Genomic DNA, 21,241 nt, shown 5'->3' on the forward strand with positions numbered 1-21,241 from the left:
ACACGGGAGCTAGTCACCAAAGGCTCCAAACAAATTTCTGGTGCTAGTAATAGCACATTGTTGGTGAACACAGCAAAGGGATATTTGTATATTTTCTCTTTTAATTTCTTTTAATAAACAGGTTTCTTTGTATAAATGTTAAATGTTTGTAATTAAAACTTTCAAGTAGTAAATGTTTAACTATGGCTGCATCTATTTTTTTTTTTTCTTATAGAAAACGAATCCTTTTTCTTCTAAATAACCCCTTTTTGCTTTTTGGTTGTGAGGCTAACTATTATTTCTCAGTTTGTGGTATCAATATGTTTAAACATTTCTCCACAAAATGTATCCTGCCTTTTTGAAAGGTAAAGTTGGCTTTTTGTGGGCACACAATAAAACAAATATTGAGAGAGTATACGTGCCTACAGTACAGAATCACAGAATGTTTGGGGTTGGAAGGGACCTTAAAGCTCATCCAGTTCCCACCCCCTGCCATGGGCAGGGACACCTCCCACCAGACCAGGTTGCCCGAAGCCCCATCCAGCCTGGCCTTGAACACCTCCAGGGATGGGGCATCCACAGCTTCTCTGGGCAGCCTGTGCCAGGGCCTCACCACCCTCACAGAGAAGCATTACATACGGTATTATCTGTATGTCAGTGACAACCCCTTTTGTATTTCTCATCTCCAGCTTACCTATTTTTAGCCATCTGGCCTTTCCAAGTGGTTGATGAAGAGTGATGCATGCGTCACGGTGAACTGATCTCCACTCCAGACTTATGATACTAAATGGGGAATATCTAGAAGCTGTGATGAGACCATAGACATCTCTAAGATAGGGTTTTGCATCCCCTTTTACTAAATTCATGTTCTGGGAACCAATCAGGGAGCAAAGAGTAGGCAGAGCAAAAAAATGGCACTATGCTAGTTTTGGAACTTGGGCTACAGACAGCGTATTTCACTTGGTACTGCAGTGAGTTACCAGTGCCACCGTTAACTTGTCATCAGTGGTTATCAGTCCTGAGGCTGTGCTTTTTTTGGTCTTTCATTAGTAAGTATTTTTATATCAAAACAAAGGTCCCAGACAGTCTGTGGAACTTGAACTGAATTGTAGTACTCTTAAACTCTGTACTGCTGCTGATGTTTTGCAAACATCACTTCATAGAGCAAACACCGATTTGCCTCGCTATTTTAAAAATTGGTCAGATAGTCTAAGTTTCTGTTCGTATAGATCTAAAGTTGTCTCCTTTAATCTTAATTTCTAGTTATGAGCAACTGTTTTAGAAGGAGTTAGTAAAGATCGTTGTGGTAAGGAAGGCTACCACTTACCTAGAGACAAGAAGACTGCTTTCCTTCGGTTCTTAGGGGCAAATGGGTGAGGATGAAAATGCTGAAATGGTCTTTTTGTGCATCTCTCTTGCAAAATAAGCTGTTTGTCTTAGATCTCAGGTACTAGGAAAAAGTTAAGAGGGTTGTTGCTATGGCGTAGCCATTGTGCTGATACCACTCTGCTCATTTATTAAGGAAATCACATCTACACTTTAAACAAACTGACCCTGCTGGCTCCAGTGTTTGCTGTTTTATCTGAATTGGTTTGAACATACAGAGCTTTCAGTGTAGTTGGTCTGATAATCAACTGCTGTTATTAATTACTGTCACTTTCTCCAATAGGAGTAAGGCAGAGGCCTCTGTGATTGTTACAGAAGAAATAAAGCTAATCATTGACCACTGTGAGAAAATCCAACCTGTAGGAAATTTGGTTACAGCTGTTAGCCCATAAAAAATGTGGTGCTCTGAGGTCTGTGGGCTTTTAAAGCAATACTATACAGCCCGAAAACGAAAAACAAATCTTTCTTCTGTGCCATCATTAGGCTATGGTGTCTTGTAAGTGTATGATTGCTTGAAAGTTCTATTCCTGAATCCACGTTTTACGACTGAGGTTTCTTGTTGTACCTACACTGTCATCCTATTTTCTTTTATACCTCTTTTATACTTGCTATAAATGACATTGCATCTACCCTGGGAATAGCCTGGAGAAGTAGAATGCTTCAGAAATCCATTTAGGCATTTATATCAACTGGGCTTGGAAAGGAAAACTTATTTTTGAAATAAAAATTAGTGGAATAAACTGTTTAATGCCACTGATCTTTGTCGTACACATTTATTATTAAGTCATAATATTGTATTTTGTTTTACCGAAACACAGTCTCAGATTGGAGACAGGGAATGACCAGTGTCATGAATGAAAATGTAATTTTCCATAAATAAGCATCTCATACTGAACAGTTACAAAAAGCGATAGATCATAATTTATGTTAATAAATAAATGTGATAAAATTTTTCAGCTATCAAGAAACATAAGAATATTATTTCGCCTATATTTTCTTCTGTTTCAGTAATGTCCCAAAAGCTGGTCTTTGGTGCCAGTTCTGATCTCAGTTTCTGCAACAGGAGACAAAGACGGTTTTGCCCAGTGAAATTTAATTTATGCAAATCAGCAGATGGCTTTGCAGGAATATGATTAATTATGTTCCCTAAGTGGATGAGTTTGCTCTTTTTAAATACCCTGGCAGCAACAGATTTGTCAATATCTTGCATTATATTTTTAAAATGGCCTTTCAATTACATTAATTGTGGTTTGTTTGATTTTCTCTCCCTCCCCCCCTCCCTTCCTCTCTGTATAGATTCTGGGACTTTTCCAAGCCTAACCCTTTGCTGGAAACAGTTGAGCATCATACTGAATTTACATGTGGACTAGATTTAAGCCTTCACAACTCTGGTCAGGTAAGAGGTGTGACGAATTTACATTTCCCTTGCCTGTTACAGTCAGTTCAGTTGAGGCTGGACTCCATCTCGGATCCTGAGTAAGAGCCACTGGACCGCAGAAAGCTTTTGGAAGTGAATCTGGCCGAATGCTTATTAAATAAACCTCTCTTTAGGTCTATATTTATTTATAAAGCAGTTACTCACATTGGGGCAGAGAGGAAGGCAGAACAGGCAGAATTGCAAAATGAGATAGCAGAAAGCCATGGTGAGCTCAGGGAAAATGAGGTAGCTTTATTTCGGAAGGAAGGGCAATGGACAGGGGTGCCTAGGATGCCAAGCTGAGACACAGAGCTTTGTTCTGTCTACTTGAAAACTCAAGTTAAGCATTGCTAGTGTCACATGTGATACCAAGTCTTGGTTTGTCGTAATAGCAGGAGTACTGTAGGAGGCTTAAAATGTATTTAGAAGTATAAAAACCTTCAGCTATTAATATGAATGAGTGGGACTCATTTTGGCAAGGGCACATGCCTGTGTACAGGTTACAGTATAATCCTCTCCTCTGCTTCTGTTGCTACAGTAATTTCTGTTTTGTAAACAGAGAATTGTCATACATAGTTTGACCTGTTTTTTTTTTTTTCCTGAAAAGAAAGGTAGGAGGAAGCTAAAAATAAACATAATTATTTGCTTTAATACCTATAAGTGTATAGTTTTCACATAGAAATTACTGCCACTGAGTTAACTATAACAAACACAGTATTTAACGTGCCTCAGGTGTTATTTAGATCTGGATTCTTTGCTAATTCACAGTGAAATTATTTTTTTTTTTTTATCTTTGATAAAAATCACTTTTTACAATTCTGATGAAATTCTGGCTAGGCAAAGCAAATAAAACCATCCAAATTTCTGCTGCTTGATACAAAGACACAGGAGAAAGGTGTCAGTTTGGCAATATACTTAGCTTAATGCAGGGGGAGCCATTCTTGGCATCAGCACAGGCTTGAAGAGCTTCATGCCCAATTGCTCATTCCCCGAATTCTGCTGCCTCAGGGGTGCTGCAGTGGCTGTTCATGAGGCTGTGCTGTGAACAGTGTAGGGGAATTTGTAAGGCTGAGTAAAAATCTGAAGTTTCAGGGTATTTGTGACTGGGGCTGGGGAGGGCGAGAGTAGCATAAAGGCCAGTTGCTGGGAAGTAAAGCTTCATCCCAAGTGAGTGCACAGTTATGATTCTGGCTGAATTGGGGCCAGAGGCAGCAGGAAGCATAGCGTATGTAGTGCCTTAGGGCCTTGCACTGCCACATTGTAGCATGCTCTGAGCCCAACTTGGCTTTCCATGAAGTTGCTGTGGATTTTGCCATGGATCTGAGTGAGAAGACAAAAAGATTTTTCTTCTTTTATATTGAGAGTGTGATTACATCTTGATTCTAAGCCTGTTGGAAAGAGCCCTGGGTGTTTGTTACAGTGGATGGTGTTTCTGACTGGCTAAATATGACTTCTTTTTGTATGCTATGTCTGTCAAACTCTGCGTTCCCGCTGAAAGGATATTCTTCCTTTTGTAACTGCAATGCATGGAACAGCCTCCTTGGAACAAGGCTCATTGATGACAGATAATGAGTTCAAAGCAAACAGCTGCACCTGCACTTGGGTGGTGGAAAAAGGAAAATGATGGCGTGTATACCCGTCTACATTAGGGTATTCGTGCATCCAGGTATTTTTTTTCCATACAGAAATTCTGCAAGTCTGTGTTGGACTTAATGCAGAAGTACCAGCCGCTAAGTCTGAGGTAATTACCACATACAGTTCATGCCAATGTGCCTTCCAGACAGAAGTTTGGCATCTGCAATAGCAGATGGGATTTATAAGATGTTCCTGTGGAACTGATGGAGCTTTGAACAGAATCCACAGGCAGGTACATGTAGGCAGGTGGGTTCTTGGGCAGTGTCCTGCTAAGAAGAGGCAACATGGGTGGGGAAGAGATTTGCCAGTGAGGAATGGACCCAATCGTGGAGGTAAGTATTATCTAGGTGACACAGATAATTCCTTGGTGCTTAATTACTATTCTGATACCTATCTTGGGGTATCTGCCCCTACATAAAAGTAAGCCTTTGTTGAAAGCTTTGCTTTTTAATAAAATCAACTATTTTTTTCTTTCACCTTAATGGTTGTGTCATGTCCATAATAATTTTGGACTAACACATTTTCAAGCATATATTAAAATGTGCAAAGCATTAACAGAAAGGGTCCGTAAGACAGTCAGGGTATTTTGCTGTTGAAATGCAAGTGTTGATGTGAGAGCTAGGAGAAAACACTCCAAATCACAGCTTATATTGGAATGGTATTCTGCAACTCATTGGATTTCTTACTTCTCTTCTGGTATTTACTTTCCCTGTGCATGATCCTGTACATAATTACAAATAATATGGAGTTGGTGATAATACCAGTATGGTACCTGTGCAAATAGCCTTGACTCTGTGTTACACTGTTCTTTGTGACTCAGCTTCTCTGCATCTCCAGTTTCTTCTCCCTAAAGCTGTGGGGTATCACCAGCATTTTGTGTCTGTACCTGTCTGTGCTCCTCCCTTCCACCTGGCCAGAGGCATTAGAGCTGAGGGGCAATGCTTGTTTGTAGCAGCAGTCTGATCCCATGAAATGTTGCTGTGCTGTTGGCATCGTGAGCTTTCATATGGCATCAGTGTCACTCAAACTTAAAAAGCTGTCCTTTCTCACTAGCTGGAGAGAGGTCGTAGCCAACCTATATTCACCTGAGCTGTATACCCTGAAGGTAACTGAAATCTTGTCTTTCAGCTTGATGGAGATTTTTTTTATTATCATTAGTCAAATTCTGGTGTACAGGTTTGCTCTGCTACCTCTTGTGTATGTGCAGATTATGCAATGTGTCAAATTAGCGATGCCAACACAGCAGGCAGCAGAGGGGCTACTGAAGTTGGCTTAACCAGTAGAGCCAAATAGAAATGCAGGAGGTGTCTATAGCAGGGCTGTTTTGCCCTCTATTCTGCTGTTCATTAGACACGTGCCCTTGGCAGTCCTAGAAATGTTGACTGTTCCATATAAAAGTGGCGCTGCATCTTGTGGAAATGTACAGAAACGGAAAGACCTTGCTTTTGCTAATTTGCTCTTAATTTTCACACTTGATTGCCAAGGAGCTGATAGCTTCCACCCAGCTGCCATGGCTGTCACGCTGCTCTGATTGTATCGCCGTCTGCACTTCTTTTTAATCTCTCTGTATGGTTGGGGATGCTACTAAAGTTACACAGTTAGTGATCCTTTGAGATAAAAAGATCCCACCCTTACTTAGTTTCAGAGTGGATTTTTGCATGGAAAGATCAGATTTAAACAGCTGCAAATGTTGTCATTAAACCAATGTGAGCACCCTTATAGAGTTTATGGAAACTTTATAGAAAGGGAGGTGACATTTCTTGCTGGTGCTTACTGCAGGTCCTTCCCTAACTGTTCAGCTTTCGCTATGTCAGTCAAAGCCAACCATTTAGGAATAATGGTTGTTCTTATGTGTTATCAACAAACATGGGGTCATCATGGGGTGTGTGGAAGGGTTGCTGTCATGCATGGCAATTCTGTAGGAGCTGCAATGGCAGTCTGCTGAGAGGAAAAACTTCTCAAGCTTTGATTATGAAGTGCTGGGAAGAGATGAGGCAGCAGTTTCCTGCTTGTGTGTCGTGTTTCAGTGGCTTAAAAACAACTTCTACTCCTGCAAGCCTCATCTGTTAGCGTAGTGGATTTTGTTCCTGTATCTGGAACAGCGTTTCTTCATAAGAGCTTACGGTTCAGGGTTTGTTCAATTCTGCGTATATTGGAAATAATAACTAAAACAATGTGTGTGTGGTTTTTTTTTCAGAAGCACATTAGAGAAATCTTTCATTGCACATTCAAAATAAAAAGTTTTAATTTACAGACTCCTATCGCTTCATTCTTGTGAAGGTAGACATCGTGTGCAGCTTATTCCTGGCATCTTTTGATGAAACAAAAGGCCACGCGAGGGGTTCAGATTTTCTAGTAAAAAATAGGTATTGACTAAATTTCAATTTATGCATGTCCCATTATGCACTTAACCAAACAGTTTTAATGAGGGGGGAGATCTGCCTATTCCATCTGTTCGTAGTGGTCCTCATTACCTCCTCACACCTCCCCCCCCAAAAAAGGTGCTTAAACAGAGATCCCCTGTGCTTATATTTTTCTATCATAGGGTGTATGAATGGGAACTAAGGCCAAAACTGGTCTGGTCTGGAGGTGGAATCTGAGAAATGATCGCCTCTCAAAGTAATCTGATGAGCAGCAAACCTAATAGCTTTCTTTATCTCCACCTAATCTCCATCTCTCCATCTTACACACATACAGAGGGTGTTCAGGTCCCTTCAAAATACATTAATAAAGATATAAATAGATTGTTAGATTCCATATAAAACGTCACAGAAGATAAGAAACTAAAAGAGGAAGGGAAACACAACATTAATGGATGAGAAGAACTGGATACATTTTCTGATATCTGTTCTCACAGGGAAAAAAAAAAGACAAGTCATATTGGTTTTATTTGAAAATGGGGTGGGATGAAGAAAAGCTGAAAAGAGAAATGGGTCGCTATCAGACACACTTGTGCATTATCCTCTGATTTATTACAAGCACTCAGGAAGCTGAGTGGCACCAAGGTGCTTCTGGATAGGCCCATTAAAAAGGCTGAAAATATTAACATGGAGAAGGCTGCATTTTCTTCTGATTAACCCCCCTTCATAAAGGGGTTACTGAACTCACCAAAGTTTTTAGTTGATCTTTTCAACGTATTTCCTCTGGGTTGGAGGTTGGGGTTTTATTATGCCTTCAAATATTGAAAGAAAAAAAAAAAAGCTACTAACTTGGGAGATTTCTCTTTTCTTCTTTCTCCTTCTGAACATTAAGGAGGCAGAATGTCATCCAGATAATTGCCCTGGTCTCAATGGATTGCCCTCAGGTGCTGGAAAAGGTCTAAGTCTGTTGCAAAGCAAGATGATTGTGATGAATAGGAAAGAGAGGGCCTATCAGAAAAGTAAATCAGTTTGTGAGTAAATGGAAATGTCTTTGATAAATGAACGGTATCAATATTAAATCAACTGGTGGGAAACATTGTTATACTCTGGGACAAGGATAAACAATTCAATAAAATACAGGATAGCTGTTTCATTTAAATTAATCCATGGTTTTCAAATCAAGCAATCAGCTTCCTATGATGACTGCAGTTTTTTGTTCCTTTGCTTGCTTTTTGGCTTTACTTAAAGGGAAATATAGTGATGCCCATTTTGATTTCTGTGCTTCAAATAGACTTGCTTAAAAACTCTACTGGCAGATAACTTGGCATGACATTTATGCTGCAGCAATAACAATAAGTTATCCCGAGCATATATGCTAGTACAGCAACTTTGCTGCTTAAATAAGGTTAGAGACATTTTGGCAAAGTGCTTTTGTCCCATATAGCTTTAGTAACAGTTCATAACCAGCAGAAAAATTACCTGTTTTAGAATGTTATTTAAATTTGTGTTATTTCTTGATGTAACTGAACAGTCACTGTCAGGTGAAATATTCTTGTTTTACAATTCAGCTTTAGTTATTCTCCTTTCCTCTGCAATTTCAGATAGTTAAAAGTTGCTATAGTAGAATTTTATTCTATCGTTACAAGAACGATTTATATTATAATGAAAATTGCGTGACATACGGGTGTCCAAGGTATTAAATCGTATAAGGATTATAATTATGCAGTTCTTTGCAACTGAAGTAAACTGTCTTCTACTCTGTTTGCATGTCAATTAAAAAAAAAAAAAAGTAGATCATGAACTCTCTAAATACTGAAATCAGTGAGATTTGTTTCAATTTGTGAGTAAAATTTCTTTCCAAGACAGTGAAGACATGAACACAGAAAGGTGAACCTCCACACCTTCACGTTCCTAGTGGTGAGGACTTTATTGGATATGAAGACAACGTTTGAATTGATTTTTGAATTTTCTTTTCTCCTTCATCTTACCAGAGGAGCATTTTTCCACCTATTAGTAACATCTTCTCATTAATCAAAATGTAGACTCTAGGAAGTTGCATTTTTTTACTGCATATTTATTTACTGCGGTGTGCTGGATCAGCCCTCCTCCCAACTGGAATTACTGCTGCTTTTTTAATATTTAAATAAAGTAGCACTTAGTTAAATAACCAAATCGCATATCACATGAGAACTGATATTGCTAAATACTTCTAGTGCTTATTCAATATCTTACGTTTCCCTCTTCTTAGGAAAGGCATACAATGGTTATAAGACCATTGTATAAAATAGGTCATCATAAGGAAAAAAAAAAAAAAAAAAGGCAAAATGAAAGAAGGCATTTGGTAACCTGATGCAGTAGCTGCATAAACATTACTTCTCTTTATCCCATGGTTTATTTTAGTCATTTGTATTTGTGGCAGTGATAATTTATGAAGTACTGCAAAGGGGCATGTAGCAGCTGTCCATAAATTAATGCTGGCTACCACAATGACACCTCTCAGTTGTCCCCCTTCTCTTACAGACGTGGCTGTATTTTGGAGAAGTATTAAGGAGAAATGGAAATGCTATTGCATTTTCTAGTGCTGTTCCATTCTGTAGTGTCACAGGTTTGCATGCATGCCTGTTTGCTGCTTATTACATCGGCATTCTCACCAAGGTTTCTAATACTAATCTTGCTTTATGGACTTCCTGCTGCACAGCAGAACTTGATACAGTGCTGTTTGCTGTAGTTTTATTTTCCTTCTGTTAGCTGCTTACCTTGTCATCTTTCATGTGTTATCATTAAGTCAATGAGTTGGGCAAATTACGGCAAGTGATCCTTTTCAAACTCCCTTTTAATATCCCCTGTTTATTTTTAGTGTTGCTAGATTAAACAGTTCTGTAACTGTATTTGTTCAGAGGCTGCTTCAGGATGCTAATTACACTGATAACAGGTGGGAATTCCCATGGGATTTTTTCCAAATGTTATCTTGTTTCTGCATGAAAGCAAAAAGTGTTGCTTATGGAAATACAGATATTGATCCAGAGCTCTGAGGAATATTTAGAAACTGTCAATCATATAAAACACAGTTTTTACATAGCTTGTTCAGTGGAGAACTTGGATTTTCTTTTTTTGTATGATTTGGATGGACTGCAATGCAGCAGAACATTATATCACACAAAGCTCTATTATGTTGTATGAATAGACAGACATGTTTTCAAGAGATTTTTGGTACATTTAGATATACACAGAAAACACTTCAAAAACTTTGTAGAAGCAGCTAAGGAAACAATAAAAATGAAAAAATAGTGCGGTATAGTAAACACAAAACAGGCTGATTATAATATGAAATAAAATATTGAAGTTGGATTTCCAAATTTTTTGTGTGCAGCTGTTTATTCTGGCTCTAGAAGAGAACAGGAATTGGAGTCTGAGCAAAAGGGAGCTTGTTGTGTAGGGGATCCAACACTACATCCTTTGTCATCCCAACTGGAAAATACACTGTAAAGATAATTCAAGATGGATTAAGCCAGATTTATTGGCATCTATCTGTGAGGCTCATCAACTTTTTCTCTTTAGCTCTTCTTTTTTTTCACTTCCCTTTGCCTTCTTTCTTGTTCCCTACAATATTCTGTTAGTACACACTGTATCACGTTTACTTGAGTAATTGTCAGTGTGCTTAACCCTTTCACTTTGTTACTCTCTTAATTGCATTGTCAAGTCATTACCAAGCCTAAAGCATTCTGAACATTAAGGTAAAAAATATATTAAAACATTAAATCTGGACATGAGGAAAAAATTATTTTTCTGCGAGGGTGACTCAGCACTGGAACAGGTTGCCCAGAGAGGCTGTGGAGTTTCCTTTCCTGGGGATGTTCAAAAGCTGTCTGGACACTATCCTGAGTAATGTGCACTAGAGGACCCTGCTTGAGCAGGGAGGATGGCCAGATGATCTCCAGAGGTCCCTTCCCACCTCAGTTATCCTGTGATTCTACAGTCTCCTCTGTGGTATCTCATTATTTATTCAAATCTAATCCTGTAGAATAAGGTTAACCTCCTTGTTCGTGATTTTAGTTTCTAGCCTGCACTTAAAATCTATCTTGGGACTTGCAATTCAGAAAGTTTTCAGTTATGTTGGAATAATTTCCTGGTAGGCATGTCTTTTCTCAACAAAAGACAATACAGTGATCTCACAGCTCATCACTGTGAGACTGAAGAACGGTCTTAATTCTTAAAAAAAAAACTTCCATTGCTCATTTTGGTTCACTTCTTTGTTTCTCACGCACACATGCAGAAATCATGCAGAATAGTTGAGGTTGGAAGGGACCTCCAGAGATCATCTAGTCCAACCGTCCTGCTCAAGCAGGGTCACATAGAGCATTCTCAGTCCTCAGCTCTCCATTAGGAAAATGTCTATAATGATTTTCCCTACCCGCAAGTATGAGAAAAATGGTAACATTTGATCATGAAGTGTTGAGACATCATAGTACAAGAGTCCTGAGACCCTATGAAGAGAAGAAACGTCACACGGTCTGAAAATTTATTTGTCCTCCTTTCATCCCATGCTGTTAGTTTCTGCATTGGCCTATGTGAAACAATCACTCGAAACTCTAAGGTTTTCTGCTTTCATCATGTGGAGTTTGCAAAATAGGAAATTGTAAATTTTTACTTTCCTTTAGTGAAGCTAGGACAAAGCTTGTTTGTTGTTTTTAAAAAGAGAAAAAAAAAAAAAAAACAGCTGCCTTACTATCTAATTTTGAAGCATTGTAAATTAGAGTACCAACCAACATTAACCCAACAGTGCGCATTAATTTATTCGAAGTTCCTTCTGTTTTTTGTCAAAATGACACTAACCAGATTCTGTTTACTTTGTAGGTGGTGGACTGTGCTTGGGATGAGCTTGTCAAGATCTACACTCCATCGTGCCTGACAGGTCCTGTCTAGAGAGAAAATGAAGATCTGACATGATAGGAACCCTTCTGTCGTCATCCACAACCAGACTTGTGCTAAACTGTCAGCTGTGTCACTAATCTTCATGTCTCTTTTTAAGCAAAAGTCTTGTTTGTACTGAAAGGATTGTGCAGTTGAGCGTGTGGACTTGCTCTACTGAATAGGTTAGCGCTTGGGCCAGCAAAACATTCAGCAGCTACTGAGTGGCTGAAGAGGACGGTAGCAGATATGAGCTGGTGTCTTCAGAGAAGAACCACTGACACAATTTTGTGATCATTCTTGCAGATGAGAGCAGAGGCCAAAATCTTCTTCATCCTTATAAAGAAAAAAATAACTGACATGCGTTTTTACAGATTGTCACTGTAGAAAAGAAGAAAGTGTTTTTTTTTTTTCACTGTGGAGTACTGTAATGTCAACCTGAGGCTTGTATCACTGGGATGCATTTATACTGATACATTTTGCTTTGCCTCACATTGCATTATTTTCTTGTGCAGCATGATGAATACTCTTGATAGACAGTAAATGTCATAGTTGATAGCCATCTGATTCCTTTGACCTTTCTGATTGCCGCTTCACAGAGATGGCAGAGATTATTTTCATACGTTTTTCCCATGGATCTCCTTGAGTAAAATGGTTAATGAAGTCATGCAGAACGATAATCTAGAGAAAATGCTTAGGAAACACATGAAATATAAACAATACTAATTGGATCACAATTCTCAAGATTTAGAGATAAGACAGCCATCTCTTTTAATAGACTTATCTTTTACTTTCACTTAAAGAGATTTTTCAAGAGATGGAAGAGGAATGTGGCCATATATTTAGTGTTTCTGGACCTACCACTGGCTGGCCAAAGTGAAAGCCAATGTCTGGACTAGTTGAGCCGACACACATGCAGATTAACTTCTTGGCATAAGCATAGCAGATCCAATGTGGCTGAGCAATTACCAGACTTGCAAGAATACACCCAACATATTACAGCTATGTTGAGTAGTTTCTTTGCCCACTTTAATCCCTTAGCCCACAGGTTGGTATTTTCATTAGATTTTTTTGGCAACAAGCAGAGGCATTCATTTCTTTTGTTTTCCACTCTCCTTTAAATACTTTTTCAGCCTCTTAAGGATCCCCCTGTGATACTCCTGCACTTATCAGTTATATATCTTCAGCTTCTCTCTTAGTTTCATGTTAGCCCTTTTTTTTTGTTTTGTTTTGATTCCTTTTTTTTTTAATAACATTCTTAAAGCTGTCTCATTTCTGTTGCTACCCCACGTCATCAGTCTTTACCATCAAAAGACTCTTTGCAGGTGCAAGGGTTCCTATAGTCTCCTGTTAATGAATGCAGTACACTTCTGGGTTGCACCACTCATATATCAAATAGTAGCAGATACTGCTGGATACTTAGAAGAAATGAAGGAAAGAATTCAGCAGAACTAAAATTTATTGTGAAGAAAGTTGTGCGGAAAGAATTACTGGGCTGTCTTGGATAAAGCCTGGGAATTAGCAGGCAGCTACAGGGAGATATGTATATATTGATTTGGTGCAAGAGCGAGACAGAAAGAAAACCCCTTTCCACAAGATGAGAATTTAGATCATGATAGGTTCTTAAGTTTTTCTGGATCAGTGCAAACTGACCCTGGAATGCCATCCTCTCTAGCTGATTGAAAAACACAAGTGGATTTTCTCTTTTGTGGGAGTGTGCTGCACCAAATTCCAAATGTTTATTGCAGTTTTAATTCTTTATGCTGAGGAATGATGCAATCATACAGCCATGCTGCACAGAGCTTTCAGCAATACCATGGGCCATAAAATCTAATTCTAAACATTAAAATTGATTATTTCAACCTTAACAGTTACTCCAGTCTTCTGCTCTACCTCCCTTTTCTCCTTAGACTTGCAGAAGTAACTGCAAGTTACGTGAGCGAGCGGTGTGTTTTGGTGGTGGGTATGTATTATATACACATGTTTCTGGGGGTGGTGGTGGATGTTTCCAGAACACTGCCATTGTGCACCGGTTGGAAGGGCAGATTTTGGAAAGCTAGCACAGAGAAAGAAGCAGTGCCCGTTCTGAACATGCACACTCAGCACATGGATTAACTGCCTCTCCTTTTCTTAACTGCCTTCTCTTCCCCCCTGTCCAGGTTAGCTTCTGCGCTGAAGGTTGCTGAGGTTTCTCTCTCTTTAAAAATGAGTGCATCTCGAAGGTGCACGTAGTAAATATAAACTGTGGCCTTTAATCTTCCTGCTTGATCTTTGAATGGGGAGAACGTGCTGTCATGTTTTTGCACTGTAACAGGAAAAAATAAAAATCAGGCAATAGTTGTTGCCGATTCTTAATTCTCAGGGAATGTTGCTATAATTGTTTTTAAAATACACTTTTTTTTTTTTTTTTATGACCACAGAACTAGCTTCTAATCTTTTTTTCGTATGTTGAAGCAAGCCTTTAACTACAGCAGTCCTGAAGATGTAATGTGTTCTGCTTTTAAACTTGCTCTTGTGGAAGATTTTGTTTTATGGGAGTGCCTATGTTTCTCTTTGGTTCAAGAAAGACGGTGATTAATTATGTTTTAAAGGATTGGATTTGTTGTTCTGCAATGCTATTAAATGAAGTGCACACAGTATCTTTGGCTAAACTCTTGTATTTGCTTCCCCAGTTAAGAAATGTTGAGCAAAAAAGTAAACTCAGTGAAAGGTACCGAGAGTATCTTATAGGTAACAAGTTTCATAATTGTTCTTTATCTTCTGTGAGTACTGGGTGACAGCTGCATTTTTCCTGTTTTTAGAGACCAAACATTATACAACTTTGCCTACCTGTATGTCTCATCAGGTCTGCATTCTGATAAAAGAAAGTTATTTTAAACAATTCTCACTGTCTGCCTATGCAGACTACTTTCCAGTCACAAAGTGACATCTTTGATCAAGTACAGTGCTGGCCTCAAATGTTGCTTGCATAGGCATAGATGTAGTAGCCCTTTCAGTAGCAATGCTCAGGTTTAAATGGGCACTGGGTCATATGATAGCGAGTGGCTACAGCTCTGCACAGCACTTCCCTTATATACCTCATGGTTGCATTAGACCCTAATTAACACAAACTCTCCATTAAATGTATTCCATATAGATTTTTACCATTTTCATTCAAGAAACCATTTTAAAAACATGATGCCCTTCTTAGGAGTTCGACACAAATATTTCCTCCCACCTGTGTAGCTAGGTGAAACACAGCGCTGAGGATAAATTGCATCAAAGGATTTGAGTTAAGGCATCAAAATCATCTCTACTGTAAGGAACCACAGAGTTATTTATTACTATGATCCATACCCCATTGCTAGGTGAGAATTTTGTAATGGAGGCACTGTATCGGGTTTGTATGGCAAGGTTTTGGTAGCAGGGGGCTGCAGGGGTGGCCTCTGAGAAAAATCCAGCAGCTGCCCCATGTCAGATAAGGGCCAGTTTCAGATGGCCTTTAAAGGGGACCTGCCACTAGCCAGAGCTGAGCCAATAAGCCATGTTGTTTGTGCCTCTGTGAGAGCAGATTTAAGAAAGGAAAGAAAACAAACACAAAAAACTTCTGGGGACAGCAGCTGGGAGGGTGAGGAGTGCAAAGCAGCCCTGCAGCCCCCCAGGTCGGTGCAGCAGGAGGGCAGGAGGTGCTCCAGGCAGGCAGCAGCAGTTCCCCTGTGGTCTGTGGAGAGGCCCCTGGTGGAGCAGGCTGTCCCCCTGCAGCCCATGGGTCCCACATGGAGCAGATCTCCACGCTGCAGCCCCCCCATGGGTGGAGGAGCCCCCGGTTGAACAGGTGGATGTGGCCTGGAGGAGGCTGCGGCCCATGGAGAGCCCCCGCAGGAGCAGGCCCCGGGCCGGAGCTGCAGCCCATGGAGAGGAGCCCACGCAGGAGCAGGGGTCTGGGGGGAGCTGCCGCCCGTGGGGGACCCGTGCTGGAGCAGTTTGCTCCTGGGGGATGGACCCCGTGGGACGGAGCCGTGTGGCAGCAATGCTTGAAGAGCTGCTGCCTGTGGGCAGCCCCCGCAGGCTCAGTTGGGGAAGGACGGCATCCATGGGAGGGACCCCACGGGGAGCAGGGGCAGGGAGGGATCATGAGGGAGCGGTGGGGACAAAGCGTCAGGGACTGACCGCAGCCCCCATTGCCTGTTCCCCTGCATTGCTCGGGGGGAGGACGTGGAATAGGGTGGATGGGAGGCAAGGTGTTTTAGTTTGATTTTAGTTTCTCACTTCTCTAGCCTGCTAGTAATAGGCAATAAATTTTACTAATCTCTCTACTCTGTGTCTGTTTTGCCTGTGGCAATAATTGGCGATCGATCTCCCTGTCCTCATCTCAACCCTTGAGCCCTTTCCGTTTCATTTTCTCCCCCTTTCCCTTTGAGGAGGAGAAGTGATCAAGCGGTTGTGGTGGAGTTCAGCTGCCCAGCTGGGCAAAGCCCCCAGACTCACCTTATTACCTGAGCACACCATACTGCCCTGGACACAAGAACAGCCAGTGTAAGGGCTGTACCTTCACTGCAGTGCTGTCCCACATGATGTGGCCTGAATTTTCCCCTCTTGTCACTTCGGGTGACTGGACCAGCCGTGTGGAATAGACCTGTTCTTGCTCCAGTGTCAGTCACACTCGTTTGGCACAAAGGTTTAGCAGCACATGGTTGCTGTGTTGCTTTATCCAGCTCCTTCCCAGCAAAGTGTAGGAAAGCCTGTCTTTTCTTAGCACGGACAGGTGGGGAGGCAGTGGGAGATCTGTACTGGGCCTGGCCTGAGTCCACGTCGGAAAAGGTTGGTTTGGCAAACGGCAGCACCCTCCCCGCTGCCCCTTGTACTTGTGTTAGTGAATTCTGCGTGTGGACAACACAAGAGGATTGGGGGTACCATGCTGCAAGAGAAGCTGACCTCGCAACACAGGTCAGTCCTGAGAGGTAAAATACAGCACCTGGGACGTGGATGCTTGAGTTTACAAATCCTTACCCATCCAATATGTGTGTTTTTTGGTTTCTCTCAGGCGGTGGGTATTGCCCAGCCTGGACTTGCAGCCAGATCCCCTGTGAGGTAAGAGGCTCTCCTCTCAAGTGATGCTCTCATGGGGAGGGGACAAAATTGCTTCTTCCAGAGGTCATGCTGAGGTGTAGGAGCCCCAATTACTGCAGTATTTCCAGAAAACACATTTTTTTTCCTCCATCTGCATTTAGTTATGAAGGAGATTTTTTTTCTCCCCCATGCAAAGAGCATCACAGCCATCCACGTGTTCCTTCACATTGTGCTCTTTTTGGGCTTTGAGATGAGTCCAAATGGAGGCCAGTGTAAATTGGTTGGCACGGTTCTTCAGTGGGTTTTAAAGCCAGAACTGGTCCCCAGTGAGTCTAAATGAAATGAAAAGCTTCAACACTTACACGCCTGCATGTTTCAGGACACTTCACTGTGTGCATGTACATCTCAGCTGGGCTGTGGAGCCTGCTTTATTCCTACCCCCGGGTAGCACAGATTGCACTGCCAGGCACCCTGAGGTAGCCTGGGGGGTTCAGGTATTGCTTTCCCCTCTTAAGGAAGCACACACACAGAGCCCTGTGGTGTTTTTTTTTTTTTTTTTTTTTTTTTTTTTTTTTTTTTTTTTTTTTTTTTTTTGTGTGTGTGTGTGTGTGTGCGTGTGTGTTTTTGTTTTGTTTTGTTCATTTTTTTTTATGTGTGTGTTTGTTTTTTTGTTTGTTTGTTTGTTTTTCTTCAGTGTTTAATATTTCAGTCAGTGGAGTTTTTAACCTACAGAAATAGAAGCGCTCGCATACTATGAAAACTAAAAATTTTCATTTAAAAAAAAAAAGGTGAAAACACAACAGTCTTGGTGAGAAACAGAGAGAGAAAAAAAAAAAAAAAAAAAAAAAAAAAAAAAAGGGAAAATAACCAGTGTTGGAAAATAGTCAGGCAGCACTTAAAGTCAGAAGGGAAGAGCCAATTTAAGGTAGTAGTTAGCAGGGGCATCCTGCCACGGATTCTGTAATGGCAGGGAAGGAGGGAGGTGAAGGAGGACAGGAAAGGCTGCGGCTGAGCCAGGCGGGTCCCGCCGCTCCTCCCCGAGCCCGACAGTCCTGCTCGCTGCCCCTCTCGCTGCAGGGGCTGGTCCCTGCCACCACAGAAGACCCCCAGCACATCCAGCACAGCCTCGGGCAGATGTTCCCGGTGTGTCTTTCTGCTGCTCCTCAGCAGCAGCGCGGTCACTTGGCGCAGCCGGGCAGCCCCAGCACGGGCACGGCCGCGTCCCCCATGGCTGAGGGTCTCACCCTCACGCCGAGCCGTGCTTCTGGTGACACCCGGTGACACCCCTTGGGAGAAGTGTGGCTGTTGTTGGACGTGTCTCTGGGTCCGTCTCACGGGCATGAGCTAGGTACGGCTTTGTGATCGGTGTCAAGCACCTGCTGTGCCTGGGCTGCATTCGCCATGAGCCCAGCCGAGCTGACAGCCCTTGCTACGCCTTCCAAAGCCGAGCCCTGAGCAGCAACTTTGCCGTTTTCTCCCGGTTTTACAACCACTTTCGCCAGCCCCGCGCTGAGCAGCCTGCCGGCAGGAGGGACGGGAGCGCCCTGCGAGCAGCGGGGGGACACGGGGGGGACACGGGGAGGGGACACGGGGAGGGGACACAGAGAAGGGACACGGGGAGGGGACACGGGGGGGACTCGAGGGAGGGGACAGGCGGGGAGGTGGCAGGGGCGGCGCGCCGGGGAGGGGACGGCGGCGGCGGGGGCGTTGCGGGGGGCTCTCGGCCGCCCCCGGGGATGGCGCCCGGCCCCCGCCCGCCCCCCGCCCGCCCCCCTCCCGGCCGCTCCGGGGCTCCAGAGCCGCGGGCCCCGGTGCCGGGACGACGATGGGCCGGTGGCGGGGCCGGGCGCGGGGCGTCGCGGTGGCGGTGGCGCACGGGCTGTGCTCGGGCTCGCTGAACATCCTGCTGAAGTTCCTGCTGGCCCGCTACCACTTCGCCTTCCTGACGCTGCTGCAGTGCCTGAGCAGCGCGGCGGCGGCGCTGGGGCTGGAGGCGCTGCGGCGGCGGGGGCTGGCGGCGCTGCCCCCCTTCGGGCCCCGCCTGGCGCGCCCCTTCGCCGCCGTGGCCGCCCTGGCCACGCTGCAGTCCACGCTCACCCTCTGGTCGCTGCGCGGCCTCAGCCTGCCCATGTACGTCGTGTTCAAGCGCTGCCTGCCCCTCGTCACCCTCCTCACCGGCGCCCTGGTGCTCCGCGACGGCATGCCCTCGCCCGGCGTGCTGGTGGCCGTGCTCATCACCACCTGCGGGGCCGCGCTGGCCGGTGAGTGCCCGCCGCGGCCGGGGCTGCACGGGGGGCACCGGGGCGGGGAGGGGAGGGGGCCCCGGGGAGGCTGGGGGACCCCCGGGGGCACAGCACGGAGGGACGAGGGCCGGGGGCTGGCACCCAGCGCGCTGGCGCCCGGGGATGCTGCTCCCGGGAGGAGGCGGGTTGGGTTGGGTTGGGTTGGGTTGGGTTGGGTTGCGTTGGGTTGGGTTGGGTTGGGTTGGGTTGGGTGAGGGGGGGGGTCAGGAAAACGCTGAGGAGCTTTGGAGACCCTCAAAAAAGAGAAGGAAATCTGTTGGGAGGTGAGCGTGCCCAGCCCCAGGACCTGCATGACAAATCCCGGGAGCCAGGGAGTGCGCGCTGCCGCCCGTTTCCTAAATCTCCTTCCTTCCCGACCGAATCGGGGCTCTCTTTCCATCTCCGTGCAACAACCGTGCTCCTTCCTCCCTGTGACTCCGCCAGGAGCTGGTGACCTGACCGGGGATGCCATGGGCTACGTGACGGGCGTGCTGGCCGTGCTGATACACGCCGCCTACCTGGTGCTCATTCAGAAGACCAGCGTAGACAGTGAATACGGACCCCTGACGGCCCAGTACGCCATCGCTGTCTCAGCCACCCCCTTTCTCATTATCTGTTCCTTTGCCAGCATGGACTCCATCAACGTCTGGTCGTTCCCCGGGTGGAAGGACCCTGCCATGGTGTGCATCTTCATTGCTTGTGTCCTGATTAGCTGTGCCATGAACTTCACCACCCTCCACTGCACTTACATCAACTCGGCCGTGACCACCAGCTTCGTCGGGGTGGTGAAGAGCATCGCAACCATCACGGTGGGCATGGTGGCCTTCAACGACGTGGAGCCCACCAAGTTGTTCATAGCCGGCGTGGTGGTCAACACCCTGGGGTCTGTCATCTACTGCGTGGCCAAGTACGTTGAGACCAGGCGGCAGAGCACCTACGAGGACCTGGAGAAGGAAGCTAGAGCCGAAGAGGGAGCGAGGCAGGATGGGGACCAAGCGCTGTTTGCCATGGAGGCCATTTCCCAGGAGAAGGGGGCCGAGGAGGCGGCAGTGGAAGGGTCAGCCCGAGGGGACAGCCAGAGCGCAGGGGAGGAGAAGGGCGGCGCTGAGGAGCCCACCGAGGCACCGGCGGCCCAGGGAAAAGCTGCTGGTGCACCTGAAGGGAACAGGAGCTCGCTGAAGGATGCCTATCTCGGAGTATGGAGGTTGGTGAGGGGTGCTAATTATATAAAGAAGGATTATTTGATAGAAAACGAAGAGCTACAGAGCCCCTGAAAAGCAGGTTGGAAAACCCCACAAGACGTGTTGCTTGAGGACAGACAGCTGGTTCTCTGTACAGGGGGAGAGGCAGAGCATACATTTCCACATCAGTGCTGACGAATCAATCCAAACCGTTTAGGATAATCTTACCTCATTGTCAAAAAGCAAAAGGTCAGAGTTTGCTCGTGCTTTCGGCTTGCATCGAACTGCTTCCAATACACCCGTTCAGACCCACCACAGCTAAAGGTGCCGAGTCCTCTGCTGTGGATACAGAGAGAGGTGGGTGATGGCAAGTCGCGGGGCACCTGCCCAGGAGCTGCGGCTGTGAGGGATGCCGGTGCCACCGGGTTAGATGGCAGTGCCAGGAACACGGCGGTGGCCTGTAGCTTGAGGCGCTGTGATGTGCTGCTGTATCTGTGTCCACCCAATTATAGGTCCGCTCCGTAAATGTGTTCCTGCAATATATAAAGCTCCTGTCAACTGTGTTCTGTGTGCTCCTCTGTGTCGATATGATTGCAACAGAGCTAGAGATCGTGCCACTCTAATTACATTGGTGTTCAGTCACCCTCTTAACTGAAGAACCGAAATTCTCCCCGATGCCGTGGCCAGGCTGGGCCTTGGACCTGCTTCACCTCGAGTGGTTTGTGTCTTCAGGAGAAACACTTCTTTCCTGTGGTCGTGTGCAGGAGAGCAGAGCCAGACCCGAACTTCTGGGAAGCTTTGGTCAGCAGCAGCAGGGCGTTCTCCTGTGAGCTTTAACTACATGTAGCGCTGGGAATAGCTTGACCCGAATAAAATAATTTGGAAGCGTAGGAGTGATGTGGGTTGGGAGGGCTATTAACAAACAACAGGGAGAAAGCGTGTGCCTTGGGCTATCCCCTCCTTATACCTAGAGCCGGGAGGATCTGAACTGGGACTGAAAGCTGGGAGCAGGCTACAGCAGGGCTGGGGAGACCACCCCTGGGG

General features: G+C 44.5%; 2 protein-coding genes across 2 annotated transcripts in view; both read left to right on the forward strand.

The window, feature by feature from the left end:
* Positions 1-14,324, forward strand: part of PEX7 (peroxisomal biogenesis factor 7) — a 43,638-nt gene extending 29,314 nt beyond the window's left edge. The window contains exons 9-10 of the mRNA XM_032184883.1: positions 2,662-2,761; positions 11,632-14,324. Coding sequence (XP_032040774.1) covers positions 2,662-2,761; positions 11,632-11,700 — 169 coding nt within the window. The 3' untranslated portion in view covers positions 11,701-14,324. The remainder of the gene's footprint in view (positions 1-2,661; positions 2,762-11,631) is intronic.
* A 4,235-nt stretch (positions 14,325-18,559) lies between these two features.
* Positions 18,560-20,290, forward strand: SLC35D3 (solute carrier family 35 member D3). Its single transcript, XM_032185811.1, has 2 exons — positions 18,560-18,995; positions 19,461-20,290. The coding sequence occupies exons 1-2, from the start codon at positions 18,560-18,562 to the stop codon at positions 20,288-20,290; spliced, it is 1,266 nt and encodes a 421-aa protein (XP_032041702.1).
* Positions 20,291-21,241: the final 951 nt, after the last annotated feature.

The sequence above is a fragment of the Aythya fuligula genome, chromosome 3, assembly GCF_009819795.1.
Source record: "Aythya fuligula isolate bAytFul2 chromosome 3, bAytFul2.pri, whole genome shotgun sequence".
Taxonomy (NCBI): domain Eukaryota; kingdom Metazoa; phylum Chordata; class Aves; order Anseriformes; family Anatidae; genus Aythya; species Aythya fuligula.